The sequence below is a fragment of the Pelophylax lessonae genome, assembly GCF_965119305.1.
Source record: "Pelophylax lessonae genome assembly, chromosome: 2".
Classification (NCBI taxonomy): domain Eukaryota; kingdom Metazoa; phylum Chordata; class Amphibia; order Anura; family Ranidae; genus Pelophylax; species Pelophylax lessonae.
The window spans coordinates 721,275,264-721,300,235 of NC_138769.1; the positions used below are offsets into that span (position 1 = coordinate 721,275,264).

A 24,972-nucleotide genomic window follows, 5' to 3' on the forward strand; every position below is an offset into this window, starting at 1 on the left:
TGACAATGTAGGGGCATGCTCCTAATGAGACAACGGATGGTGTCCTGGGGTATTTCCTCCCAGATCTGGACCAGGGTATCACTGAGCTCCTGAACAGACTGAGGTGCAACCTGGCGGCTTCAGATGGACCGAAACATAATGTCCCAGAGGTGTTTTTATGGTATTTAGGTCAGGCGAGTGTGGGGGCCATTTAACGGTATAAAAAATTTAAAGAATCAGCGCTCAACTTTCAATGAGGGGGACCACTCTCTCTAATTCCAATGTGTAATGAGCAAATGTGTCTTAGGATCATAAATTACTAGTGGTCAATATCTATGAATGTGTCAATAAAAATAGGAGAAAAAAAAGGGGTAATCAAAGTGATAGTAAAATGAATAGATGTATACAATAATTCAGATAATCATCCAATCAAAAAATAATCCAGGTGAATAGATAAGGTGCAATCATGAGTGACTGATCATGCAAAACAAAATAATGTGCAACTCTTATATGATCAGATAATAAACACAACGCCTAAAAATGTTGAATATAGGCAAAGTGAACAAAATATAAACTCCACAAAATTATAACAATTATCTGCTGAAACGTGCTTCAAAAATCCATAAACTGAGTATAATACTCTAAAAAAAAAAATATATAAGAATAGTCCCAAATGAAGTGAATAAAGTGCAATGTGCCAAAAGAAATTCTTCTATATATGGTGGTCTTTACAATCAACTCTAAAGGTGAGATGTGCTTTTCAAACACAGCAAGGTGAGTGTGTCCCGGTGAGCGCACAATCCAGACACCGAGTGCAGTGGCCGCTCACCTCCACAACACTCAGACTGAGCGTTATATATGAATATCCTGGCCACCCTTTCAACTCGTTCGCCAACTGCCTAGGGTCCTCCAGCAGCAATGGGTCAAACAATGGGAGTTTAGCAGCATAGGAAACTCAAAGTGCCTTAATTCCTGTATTGGTGCTCAAAAAGAGAGGCTCTCATGGTGCAGAAACGTAGGGTAGTTTTTATTAAAAAAATAGTAGTGCAGGCTACTCACATTACAGAAGTATTAAACGTGCAGACAGTGTCACAAACCGCCGATGCGGTGCGATCCGAGGCTTCCGGTCTCGGCCGAAGACTGGAAGTGACGTCGATACAGCTTACTCTGACACGTTGCGCTACGAACACCCGTAGCTTTCTCAAAAGGTCCCCCTCATTGAAAGTTGAGCGCTGATTCTTTAAATTTTTTAATTACTTTGTAATCAGTGGGGACACTATCAGAATTAGCTGCTTGCTTGGAGGAGTTCCACGTCTATGACTATTATTTCTTTGATTTGGAACATCCACCGTATCGCTTACCTCAAATATAGCGCATAAGTCTATTTTTTCTCATTTAATGGTATAAATTCCTTCATCCTCCAGGAACTGTCTGCATACTCTTGCCACATGAGACTGGGCATTGTCGTGCAGTAAGAGGAACCCAGGACCCACTGTACAAGAGTAGGGTCTGACAATGGGCACAAGGATTTCATCCCGATACCTTTGGCAGTCAGGGTGCCATTGTTTAGCCTGTAGAGGTCTGTGCGTCCCTCCATGGATATGCCTCCCAGACCATCACTGACCCATCACCAAACCGGTCATACAACAATGTTACAGGCAGCATAACGTTCTCAACAGCTTCTCCAGACCCTTTCACATCTGTCACATGTTCTCAGGGTAAACATGCTCAATGGCAAAAGGCAATTGAGCTCCAGGGTGACGGGCAGTGAGCACAGGGCCCACTAGAGGACGTCGGCCCTCAGGCCACCCTCATGAAGTCTGTTTCTGATGGTTTGGTCAGAGACATTCACACCAGTTTCCTGCTATTGGTCATTTTGTAGGGCTCTGGCAGTGCTCTTCCTATTCCTCCTTGAACAAAGGAGCAGATGCCGGTCCTGCTAATGGGTTAAGGACTTTCTACGGCCCTGTCCAGCTCTCCTAGAGTAACTACCTTGAGAGGTCCATGGTAACTCTGGAGGAGCTGCAGAGGTCCACAGCTCAGGTGGGAGAATCTGTCCACAGGACAACTATTAGTCGTGCGCTCCACAAATCTGTCCTTTATGGAAGAGTGGCAAGAAAAAAGCCATTGTTGAAAGAAAGCCATAAGAAGTCCCGTTTGCAGTTTGCGAGAAGCCATGTGGGGGACACAGCAATCTCTGGAAGAAGGTGCTCTGCTCAGATGAGACCAAACGTGAACTTTTTGGCCTAAAAGAAAAAAAGAAACGCTATGTGTGGTGGCAAACTAATACTGCACATCACCCTGAACACACCATCCCCACCCCCACCGTGAAACATGGTGGTGCAGCATCATGTTGTGGGGATGCTTTTCTTCAGCAGGGACAGGGAAGTTGGTCAGAGTTGATGGGAAGATGGATGGAGCCAAATACAGGGCAATCTTAGAAGAAAACCTGTTAGAGTCTGCAAAAGACTTTAGACTGGGGAGGAGGTTCACCTTCCAGCAGGACAACGACCCAAAACATACAACCAGAGCTGCAATGGAATGGTTTCCATCAAATCATATTCATGTGTTAGAATGGCCCAGTCACAGTCCAGGCCTAAATCCAATTGAAGATCTGTGGCAAGACTTGAAAATTGTTGTTCGCAGACGCTCTTCATCCAATCTGACAGAGCTTGAGCTATTATACAAAGAAGAATGGGCAAAAATGTCCCTCTCTAGATGTGCAAAGCTGTTAGAGACATCCCCAAAAAGACTTGCAGCTGTAATTGCAGGGAAAGGCGGTTCTACAAAGTATTGACTCAGGGGGGTGAATAGAAATGCACCCCATACTTTTCACATATTTATTTGTAAGAAATTTTAAAAACCATTTAGCATTTTTCTTCCACTTTACAATTATGTGCCACTTTGTGTCGGTCTATCACATAAAATCCCAATAAAATACATTTACGTTTTTGATTGTAACATGACAAAATGTGGAAAATTTTAATATAATGTAGTGTGTGTGTGTGTGTGTGTGTGTGGTCCGGGTGCGGTTCGCTTGTGGTCCGGAACCGTTTGCTGCAGTGTGAGTGAAAACCACAGAACTCTCAATAGAATACTGTGAACAGAAGCAGGGATCACTGGTCTGGTTAGCAGGGGTGATGATGTAAGTGTGCCTGGGACCAGTTGCTTAACCCCTTGCCGACCGCGCCACGCAGATTCACTGCGGCAGGGCGGCTCGGCTGTGCATCATCACGTAGATCTACGTGATTATGTGCAAGTGATCTCGCTGCCGGTGCCGCGCTCCCACTGTGATTAGACACAGCGGGAGCCAGACCATGGGAGGAGTGGCCTCGATCGCCGCCGGCCTCCCACGATCTTCAGGGAATCTGACAGGAGAGCCGCCTGCCTATGTAAACAAAGCAGGCGGCTCTCCTGTCAGACAGGCACAGTGCGATCGTGTGTGTCAGCTAAGCTAAAACGCTGATCTGTGTGCCTTCCCCCGCCCCCTCACAGTTAGTAAGCACAATTAGGCTCACACTTAACCTCTTGATCACCCCCAGTATTAACCCCTTCCCTGCCAGTGTCATTTATACAGTAACAGTGCATATTATTTAGCACTGATCACTTTATCGGTGTCACTGGTCCCCAAAAAGTGTCACTAAGTGTCAGGTTTGTCCAATTAGACCCAGGGGACAACCAAACACTGGTATGTAATACGCCTGTAGATCTTGCAGAGGAATGGCATCAACTCCAATTGGACCCAGGGGACAACCAGAAACTGGTATGTAATACGCCTATAGATCTCACAGAGGAATGGCATCAACTCCAATTGGACCCAAGGGACAACCAAAAACTGGTATGTAATACGCCTGTAGATCTCGCAGAGGAATGGCATCAATTCCATTTGGACCCAGGGGACAACCAAAAACTGGTATGTAATACGCCTGTAGATCTCACAGAGGAATGGCATCAACTCCAATTGGACCCAGGGGACAACCAAAAACTGGTATGTAATACTCCTGTAGATCTTGCAGAGGAATGGCATCAACTCCAATTGGACCCAGGGGACAGCCTGATACCCCATGGCATTAGCCACAGATCAGCTCAAATCGTATGAACGGTCACCATGTATTAACCACCCTATCTCCAAACCAGAAAAGCAACCATGCTCTTCTCCCTTCAGCGCCGTCCTTCTCCCTTCAACCCCGCTCCTGACCAAAAGACCAACTTTTAGCAACCTTCTTCTTCTTCTGGGGTATCAGGCTGTCCCCTGGGTCAAATTGGAGTTGATGTCATTCCTCTGCGAGATCTACAGGCGTATTACATACCAGTTTCTGGTTGTCCCCTGGGTCTAATTGGAGTTGAAGCGACTCCTCTGCCAGCTTACAGACGCACTATACACCAGTATCTGGTAAGCAGATTCAGTACTGGTGGTGGATTAGCACGTTGGTGATTTTCTCAGCTTTATATGCACCTTACTATATTTGTGGATTTTCCATTTTCTTGGTTCGGACCTATCACAGAGACTTTATTGGATTATTCATTTTCTATATTCATCATTCATTATTTATTATTGAGCACTAGATTTATATTTATACCATTAATTTATGGTAAATTCCTTGCATTGGGTGATATTTATGATTGAATATATTCACTTAGCGCGACTTATTTATACTATATTGTTTTTGGGTGCTATCACACTTGAAGTTGCAGCTTTTCCTACATACATTTTTTCACTAGCGCGGTTATATTTTAGTTACTAGTATGCTATGCATCGCATACTAGCACATTATGAAATGCTTACCTTTAGAAAGAAGCCCCGACACGATCGCTCGGACACCGCTGAGGCAGCTGTCATGTTGCCTCGGCATCTCTTCCAGGTTCGTCGGCTCCAGCGCTGTAAGTGGCTGGAGCCGTGATGACATCACTTTCCGACAAGGAGCTCTGAAGGTTCGGCACGATACGCTGGACCTTCAGAGCTCATGCGCCGCCACTCTCCTGTTTCGTTTTATAGTTCAAAATCTAAAATCCACAGAAGTGATCAAATACCACCAAAAGAAAGCTCTATTTGTGGGGAAAAAAGGACATCAATTTTATTTTGGTACAGCGTCTCGCGTCCACGCAATTTTTCGTTAAAGTAACGCAGTGCTGAATCGCAAAATATGGCCTGGTAATTAAGGGGGCAAATCCTTCCAGTCCAGAAGTGGTTAAAGGGGTTGTAAAGGCATAAGGTTTTTTATTTTAATGCATTTGATGCAGTGCCGAATCGCAAAAAATGGCCTGGTCATTTATGGGGGTAAAACCTTCTGGAGCTGAAGTGGGTAAAGTCTTTAGTGTAAATGCAGATCAGCAGGAGTGTGTGTGTGTGACAAGTGAATTGGGGCATGATTCACCCAAACCAGTCCCAATGTGAGTGCACCCTAAGGCTGGCAGTGCATGTGACCATGATGATGTGAGTATTGCTCAGACCTTAGACCGGAGGTTCAGGAAAAGTGCTTTTCAGGTTTGCCGGGCAGAGTGAGGTTCAGGAAAAGTGCTTCTCAGGTTTGCCGGGCAGAGTGAGGTTCAGGAAAAGTGCTTCTCAGGTTTGCCGGGCAGAGTGAGGTTCAGGAAAAGTGCTTCTCAGCTTTGCCGGGCAGAGTGAGGTTCAGGAGAAGTGCTTCTCAGCTTTGCCGGGCAGAGTGAGGTTCAGGAAAAGTGCTTCTCAGGTTTGCCGGGCAGAGTGATTCAGGAAAAGTGCTACTCAGGTTTGCCGGGCAGAATGATATTTAGGAAAAGGGCTTCTCAGGTTTGCCGGGCAGAGTGAGATTCAGGAAAAGTGCTTCTCAGGTTTGCCGGGCAGAGTGAGGTTCAGGAAAAGGGCTTCTCAGGTTTGCCGGGCAGAATGATATTCAGGAAAAGGGCTTCTCAGGTTTGCCGGGCAGAGTGAGATTCAGGAAAAGTGCTTCTCAGGTTTGCCGGGCAGAGTGAGATTCGGGAAAAGTGCTTCTCAGGTTTGCCGGGCAGAATGATATTCAGGAAAAGGGCTTCTCAGGTTTGCCGGGCAGAGTGAGATTCAGGAAAAGTGCTTCTCAGGTTTGCCGGGCAGAGTGAGATTCAGGAAAAGTGCTTCTCAGGTTTGCCGGGCAGAGTGAGATTCAGGAGAAGTGCTTCTCAGGTTTGCCGGGCAGAGTGAGATTCGGGAAAAGTGCTTCTCAGGTTTGCCGGGCAGAGTGAGATTCGGGAAAAGTGCTTCTCAGGTTTGCCGGGCAGAGTGAGAATCAGGAAAAGTGCTTCTCAGGTTTGCCGGGCAGAGTGATTCAGGAGAAGTGCTTCTCAGGTTTGCCGGGCAGAATGATATTCAGGAAAAGGGCTTCTCAGGTTTGTCGGGCAGAGTGAGATTCGGGAAAAGGGCTTCTCCGGTTTGCCGGGCAGAGTGAGATTTAGGAAAAGTGCTTCTCAGGTTTGCCGGGCAGAGTGAGGTTCAGGAAAAGTGCTTCTCAGGTTTGCCAGGCAGAGTGAGATTCAGAAAAAGTGCTTCTCAGGTTTGCCGGGCAGAGTGAGATTCAGGAAAAGGGCTTCTCAGGTTTGCCGGGCAGAGTGAGATTCAGGAGAAGTGCTTCTCGGGTTTGCCGGGCAGAGTGAGATTCAGGAGAAGTGCTTCTCAGGTTTGCCGGGCAGAGTGATTCAGGAGAAGTGCTTCTCAGGTTTGCCGGGCAGAGTGAGGTTCAGGAGAAGTGCTTCTCAGGTTTGCCGGGCAGAGTGAGGTTCAGGAAAAGTGCTTCTCAGGTTTGCCGGGCAGAGTGAGATTCAGGAGAAGTGCTTCTTAGGTTTGCCGGGCAGAGTGAGATTCAGGAAAAGGGCTTCTTGGGTTTGCCGGGCAGAGTAAGATAAACATGCTAGAAATAACATTAAAAAAAAAGAAAAACATGGCGGTTTTTTTAAAAATTCACTTGAACATGTGTTCTTTGAGGGTTTTTCACATGCATACAAACTGTATACGTTCCAGGATTCAAGTTAGACGGGAGCCAATTAACCTACCAGCAAGTCTTTGGAGTGTGGCAGGAAACCCACGTAGGCACAGGGAGAACATGCAAACTCCATGCAGGGAGTGTCCAGGGCCGGCCCTACCATGGGTCCTGCTGGGTCCATCATACCCAGGCAGCACTTGGAGAGGGGCAGCAACTTGACGCCCAAGACTTTTTTTCCAGCAGTTTTGTGTGTCATTTTGCGGCGTGTTACGGGTGGTATTTCCCCATCTCATACTGCCGCCCGTAGTGCAAACTGATGAGTATGAGGAGGCGGAGCGTCTCCTCTGGGGAACGTCCCTTACATGATTGTGGTGTGCGCAATGGCGTCAGACATCAGCGCACTCCATCTCACGCAGGACAGGCTGGATCTTCTAGGGCGGTGACCGCGGCAGACACAGGAGTGACAGGAGGACTAAGGACAGACAGCGGGTTCTTGGTGGACAGGTCTGGTGGCAGAAGATAACAGTATATAATATTTTCTATATTTTATATTTATAATAATGGATGTGGGGGCAGCATTTTATTCTTGGACCCAAGCAGCACAATATCCTGGGCCAGCCCTGGTAGTGTCTATGTTTGGATTTGTACCAAGGACCGTAGTGCTGCAAGGCAGGAGTGCTAATCACGCCGTGTGTTGTAACATGCCTGGTTAACTTCTTGCGCTGCTTCTCCATCCTTCTCTCTGCTGGATGCCGATACCTGTCAAATTCAGGTACACTGCTTGTATTTAACCACCAGATACTGTGGGTGGGCAGCAGGTGCAGGCATGTTCTCGTACCTGTACGTTGGAAGCTTCTTCTGGGTTCCGTGGCACATGCGCTCACCCCCAGCTGACCCATGCTAAGAATGGATACAGCCCAAGTTTGGCAGCTGATTTCAGCCAATGGTTTTGGTTGAGGTCAGCAGATCGGCTGTGTCCAATCACACACAGAGTTCTTTGTTTACAAAAACACAACCATGTACAGCAGGGGTGGGGAACCTATGGTCCGGGGGCCGTATGCGGCCCTCAAAGTCATTTGGTCCGGCCCCCCATGCAGCTGAGTCTGTGTCTCTCAGCTGATCTGTCAGAACGGAGCCGATGCTTCCTGTATAGTTCCGGCTCTGTTTTGACAGTCTGAGTGAGTCACAGGAGGAGTGATATCAAATGCTCTCCGCCTCTGACCAATACAGGAAACATTGCCTCTTCCTCCAGTGCGGCGCCGCTGCTAGCCAGCATTTCCCACCAGCAGCACACACAGCAGTACCAGCCAGAGCCAGCAGTACTCACAACAGTACCAGCCACAACCAGCAGTACCAGCCAGAGCCAGCAGTACTCACAGCAGTACCAGCCAGAGCCAGCAGTACTCACAGCAGTACCAGCCAAAGCCAGCAGTACTCACAGCAGTACCAGCCAGCAGTACTAGCCAGTAGTACCAGCCTGAGCCAGCAGTATCAGCCAGCAGTACCAGCCTGAGACAGCAGTACCCACAGCAGTACCAGCCTGAGCCAGCAGTACCCACAGCAGTACCAGCCAGCTATACCCACCAGCAGTACCCGCCAGCAGTTCTTTTCAAAACGTACCACCACAAAGAGTCGACTGCGCTCCAGACTGACCGACGAAAACCTGGAAAACAAGTTGCGAGTAGCAACATCATCAATACCAGCTAACATCCCACACCTCACCAAAGAGAAGCAGTTGCAGCTATTACATTAGGGGTGAGTTGATTAAATGTTTGACCAAATAAAACAGGCGCATTTTTAAGTTAATAATTTTTGTACGGCCCCCGAATAATTTTCTAAATACCCAAATGGCCCTTGGCAGAAAAAAGGTTCTTCACCCCTGATGTACAGGGAACATGGATATGGCCGTTTCTTCTCTATGCAAAGCACGGTGAAATAAACAGCCAGATTGTAAATTAAAAGCAGCACATGTTACACATTGGTAGGCACACAGTTAATTGCCATTTAGATGTCAACCCCTTCTCAGCCAGTGTAGTTTGTACAGTGACGGTGTTCACCGTCACTGGGGGTGGGGGGCATATACTTGGGGGACGCTGACAGAATGGTTTGGATGGTTTCAGATGGGAGAGTGATATTTGTCAACGGTGGCTCTCAAGAAATGTGGAGATTTGATCCCACTTTGCACTGTGAGACCTGTGGCCTGTTGCCATGGAGTCTGTGACACCTAGATATGTATTCCATGTATTTCAATGTAGTAGACAGACAGACAGACTGTCATTGGCAGACTTGTCTTTATCTATTGAGCTGGGTGTGGATTGTGTTAAGTCTGCCTGTCCCATTGTTAAATGTTAATGACCTCACATTGTTCTGTCCAGATGGCCAGATAATTAGTTCAGGTTAATTCTGTTTCTGTATACAATTTCATCTGCATAGGATAATGTAATCAGGCAACCCCTGACCTGTGTGTAGTAATTTGATCAGGAGGGGGATGTGCTCATGTGTGTATAAATTAGGTGTGAAACTGTTCAATAAAGGAGAAGGTTCCAAAACTTGTATGAGCGAAGTTATTGGCTAGCTTTGTATGAGGGCGGCTGGGAAAATCTGGGATATATGTTCATGACTGCAAGGAAGCCGTATACTGACAGAAGACCACAAGTACAGTGTGGGTCGGCGGTTCCGTTACACAGTGTACAGTATTATCACTGATGCAGTGAAAAAGATGAAAAGCCAGGACTTTATTGGTATTGATCTTCCCCTTCTTCAGGTACTAATAAATCAAAATTGTATAAAATGTAATACATTTTATTAAATAAAGGTTAAAATATTTTTTTCATTGCTAGAAGTATTGAAGCATTCCATATTGTACATATAGTATTGAGCATTACATATCATAAATTACATAGAATAAACTGAGTAACCCATTGTGCAGTTCCCCTCATTCAAGAAATAGGGGAAGCTTAGGGGTACCGCCCCAATGACCATCAACCAAGAGAGTAAGATGGCCAGACTCAAGGGGATGGAACTCCACCAAACGCGTTTCGACTTCTTCAGGGTTATTTGCACATAGGTTTCACAAAGGTTACTATAAATACTAAGAAAAAACTGCTGTTTTTTTAAGAGCTATATCACATACTAAATGATATTTGATGTAGAAAAAATAATATACAAAAAGAAAACTTACAAATATAGAAACAGTGTGCAGTCAGCCAGGAAAGAACTCAATGGAGATCACTGTATGCAAGTGAGGAGGACAACCACATCTAGACAACCACATTTATTATCACTGATCACATATATCACTTTTAATTTAATTTAATTTAATTTTAATTAATTAACTTTAATTTTAATTTAATCATTTAATATCACTGATCACATTTAGTGACACTGATATTGGTGTCACTAGTGATGTCTGTGTGTGACCCTCTCTCACAGTGTCTGGTTAGTGCCAGATTGTCCGCCACCCTATCACAGTCCCACTATAAATCACTGATCACGGCCATTACTAGTATATCGTCTATAGCTGCGTAAATTCAAGTATATAGCGCCAGATTGCCCGCCACCGTAATCACAGTCGCCCTATAAGTCACTGATCTTCCGCCATTACTAGTATAGCGTCTATAGCTGTTTAAATTCTAGTATATCTACCATAGTTTTGTAGACGCTATAATTTTTTGCACAAATCAATGAATATACACTTACTGGAATTTTTTTTATTTTTATTTACCAAAGACATGTAGCACAGTACATTTTGACCTAATTTGTTTTAAAGCATTTGATTTTATTGGATATATTTTATAACAGAAATTACAAAATATAATTTAAAAAAAAGTCAGTCCGTTTACATTTTTATATACATTTTAAATAATATAATAATAATAATAATAATAAAAAAAACAGTGATCTGATGCCACCAAAAGAGAGCTCTGTGTGGGAAAAAAAAAAAATATTATTTTTATTTGCATACAGCGTTGCATGACCACGCAGTTAACAGTTAAAGTAGCGCAGTGCTGAATAGAAAAAAAATGGCCTGATCATGAAGGGGATAAAATCTTCCAGGGGGGTCAAGTGGTTAAACACTATTAAGCTGTTAACACCATTGCAATTTTTTTTTTTTTAAATAAAATCAATTGAAACAAATTGTGTGTCAGCATCTATTGATTTGCTTTAGAAAGCGCGTTGACGTTCAATACAAAGTGCATTGCAAGAGAGCTAATAATGTGCAACAGCACACATTAATGTGAAATGACGTGTTGTAATGCGTTTCCATTGGCTTTAGAGGAGATCACATAGGAAGGAAAGATTTATACTGGTGTGAATAGGTCTTTAAAGCCATATTGCGGATTTCAGAGCTGCATTTATTTTTGTCATTTAAATCTGTCTGAATTTTAGCTTTAACATGTTACTAAACCCAGGAGCTTGCACTCACTATATCTGGTCTCCCACAGTACACCGAACACGGAAACGCAATTCTTTTTCTAAATACCTTTTCCCATCAGCAGGATATAGCAGCCTTGTGACTTCAGTGTCTGGTTAAAGGATCGGGGAATGTGGAAGAAGGGGAGGATTAGTGAAGACAGGATTGGTGAATGTGGAAGAAGGGGAGGATTAGTGAGGACCGGATCGGGGAATGTGGAAGAAGGGGAGGATTAGTGAAGACAGGATCGGGGAATGTGGAAGAAGGGGAGGATTAGTGAAGACAGGATCGGGGAATGTGGAAGAAGGGGAGGATTAGTGAAGACAGGATCGGGGAATGTGGAAGAAGGGGAGGATTAGTGAAGACGGGATCTGGGAATGTGGAAGAAGGGGAGGATTAGTGAAGACAGGATCTTGGAATGTGGAAGAAGGGGAGGATTAGTGAAGACGGGATCTGGGAATGTGGAAGAAGGGGAGGATTAGTGAAGACAGGATCAGGGAATGTGGAAGAAGGTCAGGATTAGTGAAGACAGGATCAGGGAATGTGGAAGAAGGGGAGGATTATTGAAGACAGAATTGGGGAATGTGGAAGAAGGGGAGGATTAGTGAAGACAGGATTGGGGAATGTGGAAGAAGGGGAGGATCCATGAAGACAGGATCAAACAGCCTTTTCACACAATGCAGAAGATTAACCTCTTCCACAGTGAGTAGAACTAAAAACGCTTTACTGCGTATACACACTGATTTTACTGTTATGGGTTTAGTATCACTTTAGGAGTTCTCCTAAAAGTTACAGTTCTTCTGTTTCTGGTAATATCTTTGGAACTTGGCGCTTTTATATCTTCCCAGCTGTGTGTGAAATGTCTAATTGTCATCAGCGTTTTAATCCAGTAATAATGAATTTGTCCATCCTACAGATATGGGGGCGCTTGTGTTGGAGGTGATGACCAAACTGGACCACCTCCCACTCGGCCGTGCTCAGATCAACGGGATATCCCGACTCAGCCCAACGCGTCCAATCAGTGGCTTCTTCACTCTGGTCTCCCCGGCATCTGAGAAAATGGGAGAACTCCAGGTAAGGAGGGGTGATCTGTGAAGATGGTCCAAATCCTTCCCATTCTAGTTTTGTCCAGGAATACTTTTTTAGTAGCCTTTTATCCACTTCAGCTCCGGAAGGTTTTACCCCCTTAACCACTTTACCACCGGAGGATTTTGCTGTCTTACGTCAAGGCCACTTTTTGTGATTCGGCACTGTGCAACTTTAACTGACAATTGCACCGCTATGCAACGTTGTACCCAAACGAAATTTACGTCCTTTTTTCCCCACAAACAGAGCTTTCTTTTGGTGGTATTTGATCACCTCTGCGCTTTTTATTTTTTGAGATATTAATAAAAAAATGGGAAAATTTTGAAAAAATAACAATATTTTTCTACTTTGACAGTTAAAAAAAATATCCAATATATTCAATTTTTGTCATATATTTAGGCCAAAATGTATATCATACAATCAAAAGGTTTGGGCAGACAGAACTATAACATACCAAATACAGCAGATCAAACAAGAATTGTGACCCGTGAAGCCATCCCTCCCTGCACCCCCCTCTTCCAAAAAAACTTCTGTTTTTTTTTTTTTTTGTAAGCTATATATGTGATCAGTTAAATGTAAATCTTATGTTGTAATGGTTTATAAAACATTAAAAGCAGAACTTACATTTTTTTAACATTTTAGGCCAATTTGTTTTATGCTACATATGTTTGGTAAAAAAAAACAAAAACGCAAAAAGCGTATTTTGATTGGTTTGCGCAAAAGTTATTGCGTTTACTAACTAAGGGAAAGATTTTTGTCATTTTTGTTGTTTTTAACGAGTAATGGCGGCGATCTGCAATTTTTTTTGCGGGACTGCGACATTGCGGCGGACAGATTGGACCCTTGACTGCCATTTTTGACACTTTTGGGGGTACCAGTGACATTACTACAGTAATCAGTGCTATACATATGCACTGTTAGTGTAAAAAGGACACTGGCAGGGAAGGAGTTAACTTTATTTGAGAAGGAGGGGTTAACTGTGTCCCTAGGGGCGTGCTTCTAACTGTGATTGGATGTGGCTTGAGGTGTAAGAAAAGTGATCAACAGTCCTACATAGCAGAACCTTGTGATCTCAATTCTTACACAGAATAATTGTAACGGACAATCAGGTCTGCCGGGCACACGCGCGAGGGGGTGGTCCGTGAGCGAGCGGGAGCACGCCTCCAGCGGCGTGCGCTTGCTCCATAGAGCCTCACAGGCTAGCGACGTAGACCTACGTCGCTTTGCCTGTGAGGGGCTGACAGCCGACGTAAATCGTCGTTAGGCAGTTGGCAAGTGGTTAATTAGAAGCTATAGCGAGATAAATATCCCCTCATTTCCTAGCTGGAGGACATCAGTTATCATCAAGTGCTCCTGACTGTCCCTGACCCCCCTCCCCATTTCATTCATTGGATTTCAAGTCATTCAGGAACCAGGAAAGGCAAAATAGAAGTAGATTTACCACTTGCCGACCCACTCCATGCAGATATACTGCGGCAGGGTGGCTCGGCTGCGCATAATCACGTAGAGCTATGTAAATATTTGCATGTGGTCTGGGCGGCGCGCGCCCCCTAAGCCACGCTACCATTTTGATTAGACACAGTGGGAGCCAGACCGCAGGAGGGGCAGGCTCGATCGCTGCCGGCCTCCCGCGATTGTCAGATAAACTGACAGGAGAGCCGCCTGCCTATGTAAAAAAAGCAGGAGGTTCTCCTGTCACACTCAGCTTAGCTCAAACACCGATGATCTCTGTGTGCCTGTCACAGAGCCCCCCCACAACAGTTAGCAAGCACATTTAGGCGTACATTTAACCCCCTGATCACCCCCAGTATTAACCCCTTCCCTGCCAGTGTCATTTATACAGTAACAGTGCATAATAATTAGCACTGATTACTGTAGTAATGTCACTGGTCCCCAAAAAGTGTAAAAAATGTCAGTTAGGGGTCCGATCTGTCCGCCGCAATGTCGCAGTCCCACTAAAAATCGCAGATTGCCGCCATTACTAAACAAAACAAAAAATAAATAGATATAAAGTCCAAAAATCTATCCCATAGTTTATAAATGCTATAACTTTTGTGCAAATCAATCAATATATGCTTTTTGGGTTTTTTTTTTTTACCAAAAATATGTAGCAGAATACAAATTGACCTAAACTGATAAAAAAAAAAAAAATATGTAAATTTTTTTTATTGGGGAAGGTTTTATAGCAGAAAGTAAAAAATATGGTGTTTTTTTTTTTTCAAAATTGTCACATTCTTTTGTTTATAGCGCAAAATCTAAAAATCGCAGAGGTGATCAAATACCACCAAACGAAAGCTCTATTTGTGGAAAAAAATAGATCAATTTGATTTAGGTACAGTGTCGCATGACTGCGCAATTTTCCGTTAAAGTAACGCAGTGCCGAATCGCAAAAAATGGCCTGGTCATTAACCACTTGCGACTGCTCACATTGGTGCTACTGCGGCAAAGTGGTTCAATTCCGTCCAGCGACGTAGACCTACGTCGCTGGACTCCTCCCCCTGTGGGCGGCGCACGTGCGCCGCCGGAGGCTCGCTCCCGCTGTATTCAGTTACAGTGGGAGTCGGGCCAGGGAAGGAGCAGTGGTGATCACTGCCGCTCTTCCCCGATCGTCGGGGATCGAGTGTGGAGATCCGCCCGCTTGTGTAAACAAAGCGGGCGGATCTCCTAAGTGACAGGCAGGGTCAGATTGCAGGATTCAGCATAGCTTAACCTTCGATCTGTCCCTGTGTCACACAGTCCCCTCCCCCCACACACGTTAGTAAGCACCAGGCATACATTAACCCCTTGATCACCAATAAAAGTTAACCCCTTCCCTGCCAGTGTCATTTTTACAGTAACAGTGCATATGTATAGCACTGATTACTGTAGTAATGTCACTGGTATCCCCAAAAGTGTCAAAAATGTCAGTCAAGGGTCCGATCTGTCCGCCTCAATGTCGCAGTCCCGCAAAAAAAAAAAAAAAATGTATCGCTGATCGCCGCCATTGCTAGTTAAAAAAAAAAACAATAAAAAAATGACATAAATTTCCCGTAGTTAGTAGCTGCGATAACTTTTGCGCAAACCAATCAAAATACGCTTATTGCGTTTTTTTTTTTTTTTGTAGCAAAAAACAAATTGGCAAAAAAAATGTTTCATTTTTTTGGGGGGGAATTTCATTTAAAAAAAAATTTGAAAAATATTGTTATTTTTTCAAAATTGTCGCTCTTTTTTTTGTTTATAGCGCAAAAAGTAGAAATCACACAGGTGATCAAATACCACCAAAAGAAAGCTCTATTTGTGGGGAAAAAAGAAAATAAATTTAATTTGGGTACAGCATCGCACGAACGCGCAATTGTCCGTTAAAATAACGCAGTGCCGAATCGCAAAATATGGCCTGGTCAGGAATGGGGTAAAACCTTCCGGTCTTAAAGCGGTTAAAAATACGCTCATTGACAATTTTTTTTGTCAAAGACATGTAGCTAACTTTTACATTATGTGATGCACTCCTTTTTACCTGTATCTGTTTTGTCACTTGTGTTCGTGTTTTACATTAATAAAAATACCTTTAAAAAAAAACATATATAGCTTACACATTCACACCTTCCTGCTCAGCTTATAGCAGATTGACGGCCGGGTGGGACTTTCCTCCTTCTGAGTGGTGGGTATGATGTTCTCTCAGAAGTCGCCACTCGCATGGCTGAGCAGTGGCGTGTTCTGTCACTGGCTGTGCCCGCCGGACACAGCCAATGACTAATCACTATGCCTGCCTGCTTCCAGTGTCATGTGATTGCTGTAACCCAGTGGTTCTCGGGACCCACCAACAGGCCAGGTTTGCAAGATAACTAAATTACATCACAGGTGATCTCATTTGCTGCTCAGTGATTGTGGTATTCTAGTCTGCATCCCCCAAGGTAATACTTAAAATCTGGCCTGTTAGTGGGTCCCGAGGACCGGAATTGAGAACCACTGCTGTAACCAATAACAGCAGATCACATGACAATTGTAAACAATGGGTGGCTTCCTTTCATGCCATCAATTTGTATACAATTGTGTTGCTAGCTGTGATTGGTCACAATGATCACATGGTACAGACAAGGCCAAACACAGCTAATCACATCAAAAGACACTGAATGAACCAGTTTCATTCAGTAAAAATGGTTGCTTTTACCAATGGAATTCACTGATAAAGGCACTCATTATGTGTAAATAAATTTAAAAAAAAAAATCCGGATCCCTTCCTCATAGTAGTACAGTGTTACTAGCACTGTATCTCTCTGGTCACAGTGTGTAACCAAAAAAAAAAAGAAAGAAAATTAGTTACATAGTTACATAGTTAGTGAGGCTGAAAAAAGACACAAGTCCATCCAGTTCAACCTATGTGTGTGTGTTTGCTTTTAACCGTACATTGTATACCCCTGTATGTTGTGGTCTTTAAGGTGTCCATCTAATAGTTTTTTGAAACTATCAATGCTCCCCGCTGATACGACTGCTTGCGGAAGAGAATTCCACATCCTTACCGCTCTTACAGTGAAGAACCCCTTACGCACTTTAAGGTTAAACCGCCTTTCCTCTAGTTTTAGTGAGTGGCCACGTGTCTTATTGTATTCCCTTACTCTAAATAGTTTGTTCCTTATGCTCGGGTCGCCAGTACAGTATTTGTACATTGATATCATATCCCCCCTCAAGCGTCTCTTCTCCAGAGAGAATAGGTTCAGTGCTTGTAGTCTTTCCTCATAGCCGATGTCCTCCATTCCCCTAATTATTTTTGTTGCCCTTCTCTGGACTTTCTCCAGTTCCAGCACATCCTTCCTGAGGACCGGTGCCCAGAACTGGACAGCATACTCCAGATGTGGCCGGACCAGAGTCTTGTAGAGTGGAAGAATAATCTCTTTATTTCTGGAGTGAATCCCCTTTTTTATACAACCCAGTATTCTGTTGGCTTTGCTTGCAGCGGCTTGGCATTGCATGCCACTTCCAAGCCTGTTGTCTACCAGTACCCCCAGGTCCCTTTCCATCCTAGACTCACCCAGAGGTTCCCCCCCTAGTGAGTAGCTTGCTTTCTGGTTTCTGGCCCCCAAGTGCATTACTTTACATTTTTCTACATTAAACCTCATCTGCCATGTAGTTGCCCACCCCGTTATTTTGTTCAGGTCTGCTTGCAAGATTTCCACATCCTGCATAGAAGATATTGGCATGCCTAATTTAGTATCATCTGCAAATACTGAGATTGTAATTGATATCCCCTCCTCTAGATCATTTATGAATAAATTAAACAGGATTGGTCCCAGGACAGAACCCTGGGGGACCCCACTTTCCACACCCGCCCAATCCGAGTACTCCCCATTAATCACCACCCTCTGTACTCTCCCCTGGAGCCAGTTCTCTATCCAGGTACTCACCTTATGGTCCATACCTACCTTCCTTAGTTTGTACAGTAAGCGTTTGTGGCGAACGGTGTCAAAGGCCTTTGCAAAGTCCAGATACACCACATCCACAGGCTTTCCTTTTATCTCAGTGGCAGCTCACTTCATCGTAGAAGGTTAATAGATTGGTTTGGCATGAACGATTTTTCATGAATCCATGCTGATTACTACTTATAATACCGTTTTCATTACTAAAGTCTTGTATGTGGTCCCTTATCATCCCCTCCAAAATTTTGCAGACTACAGATGTTAGGCTGACCGGCCTATAGTTACCCGGGATATATCTCGGCCCCTTCTTAAATATTGGTACCACGTTGGCTTTTTTCCAATCAGCTGGCACCATACCTGTCTGTAAACTATCCTTAAAGATCAAGAATAATGGTCTGGCAATCACCTGACTGAGCTCATTTAGAACCCTTGGGTGCAAGCCATCCGGTCCCGGGGATTTATTTATGTTAAGTTTCTCTAGTTTAGCTCTAAGTCTATCCTCTGTTAGCCATGGCGGCACTTCCTGAGGTGTATTATTTAGTTCGGCCTTACAAGCGGGGTTCATGTAGCCCCCCGATTCCTTTGTGAAGACTGAAGAAAAGAAATTATTTAACACTTCCGCCTTTTCTCTGTCCTCAGTGGCCATTTTTCCTTTATCATCTTTTATGGGGCCAATGTGTTCTGGCCTCGCTTTCTTACTGTTTATATACTTAAAGAATTTCTTGGGGTTCTTTTTACTCTCCTCCGATATATGTCTCTCGTGTTCTATTTTAGCCGCCCTGATTTCATCTTTACATTTCTTATTGCACTCTTTGTAATGCTTAAATGCTGCCAATGACCCCTCAGTCTTGTATTTTTTGAAGGCCTTTTCTTTAGCTCTAATATACATTTTTATGTTGGAGTTTAGCCACCCAGGGTTTAGTTTTGCTCTTTTAAATTTATTTCCCAGTGGAATGCACTGGCCCACCCCCTTGTTAAGTATGCTCTTGAAGCACTCCCATTTTTCCTCCGTGTTCTTTGTTCCCAGGGTTCTATCCCATTTGATATTTTCTAGCAGTGAGCGCAGTTTAGGGAAATTGGCTCTTTTGAAATTCAGTGTCCTTATATTACCCTTGTGTTTCCTATTACTGTAATTAATACTGAAACCAATTGACCTATGGTCACTGTTCCCTAAGTTGTCCCGTATTTCTATATCCGTGAGCAGGTCTGTATTGTTGGTAATCAGTAGGTCAAGTACCGCATTGTTTCTTGTCGGTGCATTCACCATCTGACCCATGAAATTGTCCTGCAAAACATTTAGGAACTGCCGAGCCTTGGCTGAATGCGCGGTTCCTTCTGCCCAGTCTATATCTGGATAATTAAATAAGAAAATGTTTTTCTTTTTTCAATTTTTTTTTTTTTTACATACCGTCACCAGTCAGTGTCCCTGATTACTGCCACACCAGTTATTTATTAAGGCTGTTTAAAAAAAAAAAAAAATGTGGGAATAAAAATGTTTTTTTATTTTCCAAAAAATTGTGACACAAAATTACAACTTCTAAAAATTCATCATGCCTCTTTCTAAATACTTTGGACTGTCTTTTTTCCAAAAAGGGGTAATTTGGTGGGTATTTGTACTGTTCTGGCGTTTTCAGGTCTCAAGAAATGAGATCAGTCAGTTCATCAGGATTGATCGATTTTCAGATCTATATACCATAGTTCGTGGACTCCAAATTTCCTAAAGTAAATAATATATACTGATTTGGGTTATTGTCACCAAAGAAATGTAGCAGAATACTTTTGTGAAGAGATTTTTTTATTTGCAAAATTTTATAACCGAAACTAATCAGATTTTCTCTTTCGTTCATTGATGGACACAGCTCCATATCTTCTTTGACTCTGGGGTTATGCTGTTCTCCATAGGAGTAGGACTAGGTGGAAACAAAACTTGACTACGCCCCTAAGACCTTCCTACAATCAACTGCTGGACAAGGCGACGCACTGGATATATTAGATTCTTACGGTCTTCCCAGTCTAGCCAGCAAGCGTGACCCAATGCGGCCAACGCTAGGTTGGCCGCAACATAGCCCCACTGGGCGTGGGCTGGATGGCGAATGAAACCCCTCTCGAGGACACATAGCCCTGGTCGCGATAATGGTCACGACCAGAGTCTCGGCGTACATCTGGCCCGCAGCACCCCCATTCCAAGATGATGCTTCTGCAGCGGATGGCTGCGCGGGGGGTCCCCCCCCCGGTGGACTATAGGTTCCTGTATGGGTCCCGTGTGCCGCGCTGTGCGCCATTTTGTTGTGGATGGCTGTATACAGCCTCGGCGGCCATGTTTGTGTAGTCCAGCGGTCATGTTTTTGGGCTTTCCCTTTGAAGTCAATGCGACGCCCATTTTCTTGTAGCCTGTGGAGCTATGATACGGCAGTGGGCCTCTAGTGGCAGTGACTGCGCTTCCTCTTCTTTTTTCTGATTGCAGCATGGCAAGCAGCTTGGTGTTCTGTATCCAACTCTGAATAGGTGGTGATGAGACCCTGTGGGTATACACCTACCTCTTCGGCTATAGCAGCGCCGCTGGTGCACTAGGTCTTGCAGTCCCACAGCAGTATTGTTGTGAGGGGGGTTCTTTGGTTAAAAGAAAAGGGCGGCCTCTGATTTAAACATGGAGTCCCTGGAGCAGGTATCGCCTCTGACCTACTCGCAGAAGCTGCAGAATCCTCTGGGTCTCAATCAGCCATGACGGCGGTCCTACAGTCACTTGTCTCAAAGGTTGATATGGCCTTTCAAAAGACGCTAAGCAAGAAGCGCCCACACCTGTATCCTCTGCCTCCTCAGACCTGGTCGCCGCGGACGTGAGTCAACACACTGGATCTGCGTCCATGCACCCTGAGTGCTCTGACAGTAAGAATGGTTCCTCTTCCACTACGGCCATGCATGAAAAGGCGCTTGTGGAGGCACTGATTGTATCAGTGCAGTAAACTTTTATAATTAGAGGACACAGCTGATGCCGCGTCGGTTGCACTGGTGCAATTTGGCACCCTTAGGCCAGCCAAGCTGTCTAAGGTGTTCCCCTTTCCTGCTTATTTCGACAAGATTGTTGCTAGTCAGTTGGGATCTCCGAAACCCATGGATGGAATACTGAAGCATTTCGCTAGGAGATATCCCTTTGAGGAGTCTCTTTTAAAGAAGCGGACGTTTCCACTGGTGGTGGACTCTCAGGTTTCCAGATTAAATAAGGCCACACTCCTGGTGGAAGATTCCCATCTTTTAAGGACCCTTTGGACAAGAGAGCTGAGGCTCTGGTCCGATATCTTTTCACCGTGGTGGGTTCAATTTTGAGGCCGGTTTTTGCGATCACCTTGGTCTCACAGACCTTAACAGAATGGGCAAAGCTCTTACGCAAGGATCTGGAAGGGGGTCAACATCCTCATGAGCTGGCGGATCAGTTGTTACAGGGGCTACAGTAAATCTGTGATGCATCCTTGGATGTGGCCCACATTGGCTGTCGGAGTGTCTGTGACTGTGGTGATCCTCTACCGCATGATTTGGTTGAAGTACTGGTCAGCTGACCAGGCTTCCAAAAAGGTGCTGACTGATCTACCATTTGCAGGAAGACCGTTTTTGTTCAGTGCTTCTATGGAAGAGATTATAAAAGGTCTTATGGGAGGTAAGAGTACTGTGCTTCCACAGGTTGCCAAGAGCATAGAGCCTCAGCATAAACGTGGCCCTTTTTTCTTGGCTCACAAATGGCCCACAGGACAAGGGACAAAAGTCCACCCATAATTTTGCGGGATGTTCCAAGAGACCCTGGGCTGGTAGGTCAAAAGCGGGTTCCACTGTTCCCACAGAAAAGTCCTCTTCTGCCTGAAGGGGCGCCCTCACCCATATCTGGGGTGGGGGGCATCTTAGCTTCTTTCCAAACCCCTAGACCTTGTTCATTAAAGGCAAATGGGTCCACGAGTTGATTCGGTCCGGTTACAAAATCGAGTTTCGTTCCTTGCCTCCGGCAAAGTTCTTTCCTTCCAACTTGCGCCTGTCCCCGGATCGGCTGAAGGGCCTTTATGGGGCGGTGCAGGATCTGCTGTCACAGGGAGTAATTGTTCAGTTCCAGAGTTGGAATCTTTTAGTAGATTTTATTCAAATATGTTTACTCTTACCAGGAGAGGAGGCAAGGTCAATCCAATCTTGGATCTCAAGGCCCTAAAACGCTTTGAGCGGGTTCAGAAATTTTGAATGGAGTCCATTTGCACAGTGGTGGCATCCCTTCATCAAGGGGATTTTCTGGCATCTCTCGATATCATGGACTTACCTTCATCATATCCCAATATATGTAGGGCATCAGCGTTTTCTTCATTTTGCCATGGGAGAGGAACATTATCAATTTGTGGTGTTATCCTTTGGTCTCGCCTCAGCTCCTTGGGGTGTTCACAAAAGTGTTGGTCCCGGTGTTGCCTTGCTCAGGCAGAGGGGGATTGCAGTACTGGGGTACCTGGACGATCCCCTTCTGCGAGCAGAGTCTCTGTCTGTTTTAAAAGACAATCTGGACACCACTGTGCGAACTCTGCAAGAGTTCAGCTGGATGCTCAATTTTCAGAAATCGGCTCTGACTCTGTCCAACAAGCTGGAAAACCTGGGCCTGGCTTTGGATTCAGCCTCAACCAGGGTGTTTCTCCCAGAGGTGAAACTGCTGAAGTTGCAGCATGCAATTCGTTTCCTGTTTTCCAACCGTTGGTTGTCTCTCAGGACGTGCATGCAAGTGCTGGGCTTGATGGTCTCCACCTTCGAGTCAGTTCAGTTTTTCTCAGTTTCATACCAGGCCTCTGCAAAGGGAGATTGTTGCCAAATGGAACAAGAATCCTCAATCTCTCGACACTCAGATCTTGTTGAGCCAGGGTGCGAGGAGTTCCTTTGTTTTGGTGGCTCCGTTCCCTGACGCTTCGGCAATGGAAGTCCTTTCTCCCCCTGTGCTGGACAGTGGTTACCTCGGACGCCAGCCTGTCAGGGTCAGGAGGTGTCTTGAGCACAAATTCAGCTCAAGGGGTTTGGACTCTGGAGGAATCCAGTCTGCCAATCAGTATCCTAAAGATTCGGGCAATCAGGCTTTGTCTGTCCCAGTGGATGGTTTATCTGCTAGGGTGTCCGGTAAGGATTCAGTCGGACAATGCCACGGCTGTGGCGTATGTCCAATCATCAAGGGGGCACAAAAAGTGCCCTGACGGCCAGAGAAGTTGTCTGCATTTTCAAGTGGGCATAACTTTGTTCTAGCCCTCTCTGCTGTGCACATTCCAGGAGTGGAAAATTGGCAGGCAGACTACCTCAGTTGGCAGGCCCTGATTCCGGAAGGATGGCCTCTTCCGGAAGTGTTTTAACAACTATGTCTCTGGTGGGGGACTCCCGATGTGGACCTGTTGGCCTCTCATCTCTTAACTGTAAGGTTCAGAGGTTTGTGGCAAGATCTCGGGATCCTTTGACCGACGCCGCCGACGCTCTGGTGGCCCTCTGGGGTAAGTATCATCTGATTTACGCTTTTCCCCCACTACAGCTTCTGCCGAGGCTTCTGCACAGAATCTAAGCAGAAGGGATTCCAGTAATTCTGGTGGCTCCAGACTGGCCTCGTCGCTCTTGGTACGCAAACCTAGTAAAGCTGGTAGCCAATGTTTCTTGGAGACTCTTTTGTCTCAAGGACCGAGCTTCTATCCTGCTTGATGGGTCGATGGCTTTAACAGCCTGGCTATTGAAAGCCAGGTACTGAAGGATAGAGGGTTGTCGGATTCTGTGATTCCTACTCTGTTAAAAGCTAGAAAATCTACTTCTAGGAAGGGCGTACATTTCTTGGTGTGAGTCTCGGGGGGGGGGGGGGGGTTTCTCCCTGTTCCTTTTTTTTCTTTTTTTTCTTTTTTTCAGTGTCCCGTCTGCTGGAGTTTCTACAACAAGGTGTAGATAAACGTTTGGCTCTGGTCACCATCAAGGGCTAAATTTCTGCTTTGGCAATTTTTTTTTACAAAGGATGTTGGCTACAAATTTTTTGGTTTACACTTTCGTTTAGGGGGTTCGCCACTTGGCTCCTCCGGTAAGGTCACTGGTACCTCCGTGGGAATTTTGGTTCTGTCGGTTCTTCAAAGACCGCCTTTTGAAAATATTTGTGAACTTCTGTGCTTACTCAGATATATAATTGCTCATGTTGTATATATCCCCACGTGTTTTCATACATTAATTTGGTGCCTGAAAAGTCCCACCCCAAGGGGAAATCCTTTTTGGTTCTGTGCTTACTATGTCATAGAAAGTAGCTTTTTTGGGTGGCTATTACTTCTGCACGCAGTGTTGGAATTGGCTGTGTTGTCCTGTCGGTCATCTTACCTGGTGGTTCACAGGGACAAAGTGGTGCTACGTCCCTGTCAGTAGTTACTTCGTAAGGTCGTCTCAGGTTTCCACTTGCATGAAGACATTGTGTTGCCTTCCTTGTTCCCCAAGCTGAAACATCCTAAAGAAATTGGGGATTGGAGGACCTAAATTGGGGATTGGAGGACCTAAATTATGAGGAGCGTTTAGAAGCGCTCGATTTATTCTCCCTAGAGAAGAGACGCCTGAGAGGGGACATGATAGCAATTTTACAAATACCTCAATGGTGATCTCAGCATAGAAAAAAAACGATTCAGTCACAAGGAGTGCAAGAGAACACAACGCTTTTCAATGTTATTTAGAGGAGAAGCGATTTAACCTCCAGGCTACGCAAAGGGTTTTTTTACAGTAAGGGCAATAAGATTGTGGAACTCTCTTCCACAAATGGTAGTAACTGTGGGGAGTATGGCTACTTTTAAAAGACTCTTGGACATACATCTCCAAGATCAAAACATTCAGGGGTATGGGAAATGAATACGTCCACACGCACCTACAAGGGTTGAACTTGATGGACTATTGTCTTTATTCAACCTCAACTACTACGTAAATATGTATGTATGTAAATTGCTTTACATTCCCTGCATGTGGTTGTGGCAATCGGGGTGTACCTTTTGGCGACTGAGGGAAATCTTGTTTGTCCTTACAGATGGATCTCGTTAGGGGCAGGCCACACCGCCTGCGACCATTTCCAGATTGATCAGGCAGTCGGTGGTGCAAGCCTATTCCATTTAAGGGTCAGGATCCTCCTTTCCTTGTTAAGACACATTCTACGAGGGTGCTCAGTGCC

At 44.9% G+C, this 24,972-nt stretch overlaps 1 protein-coding gene across 1 annotated transcript in view; it reads left to right on the forward strand.

Annotated features, from left to right (window-relative positions):
* Positions 1–24,972, forward strand: part of C2CD3 (C2 domain containing 3 centriole elongation regulator) — a 220,837-nt gene that overhangs the window by 8,872 nt on the left and 186,993 nt on the right. The window contains exon 3 of the mRNA XM_082245743.1: positions 12,242–12,399. Within this exon, the coding sequence (XP_082101869.1) occupies positions 12,242–12,399 (158 nt within the window). The remainder of the gene's footprint in view (positions 1–12,241; positions 12,400–24,972) is intronic.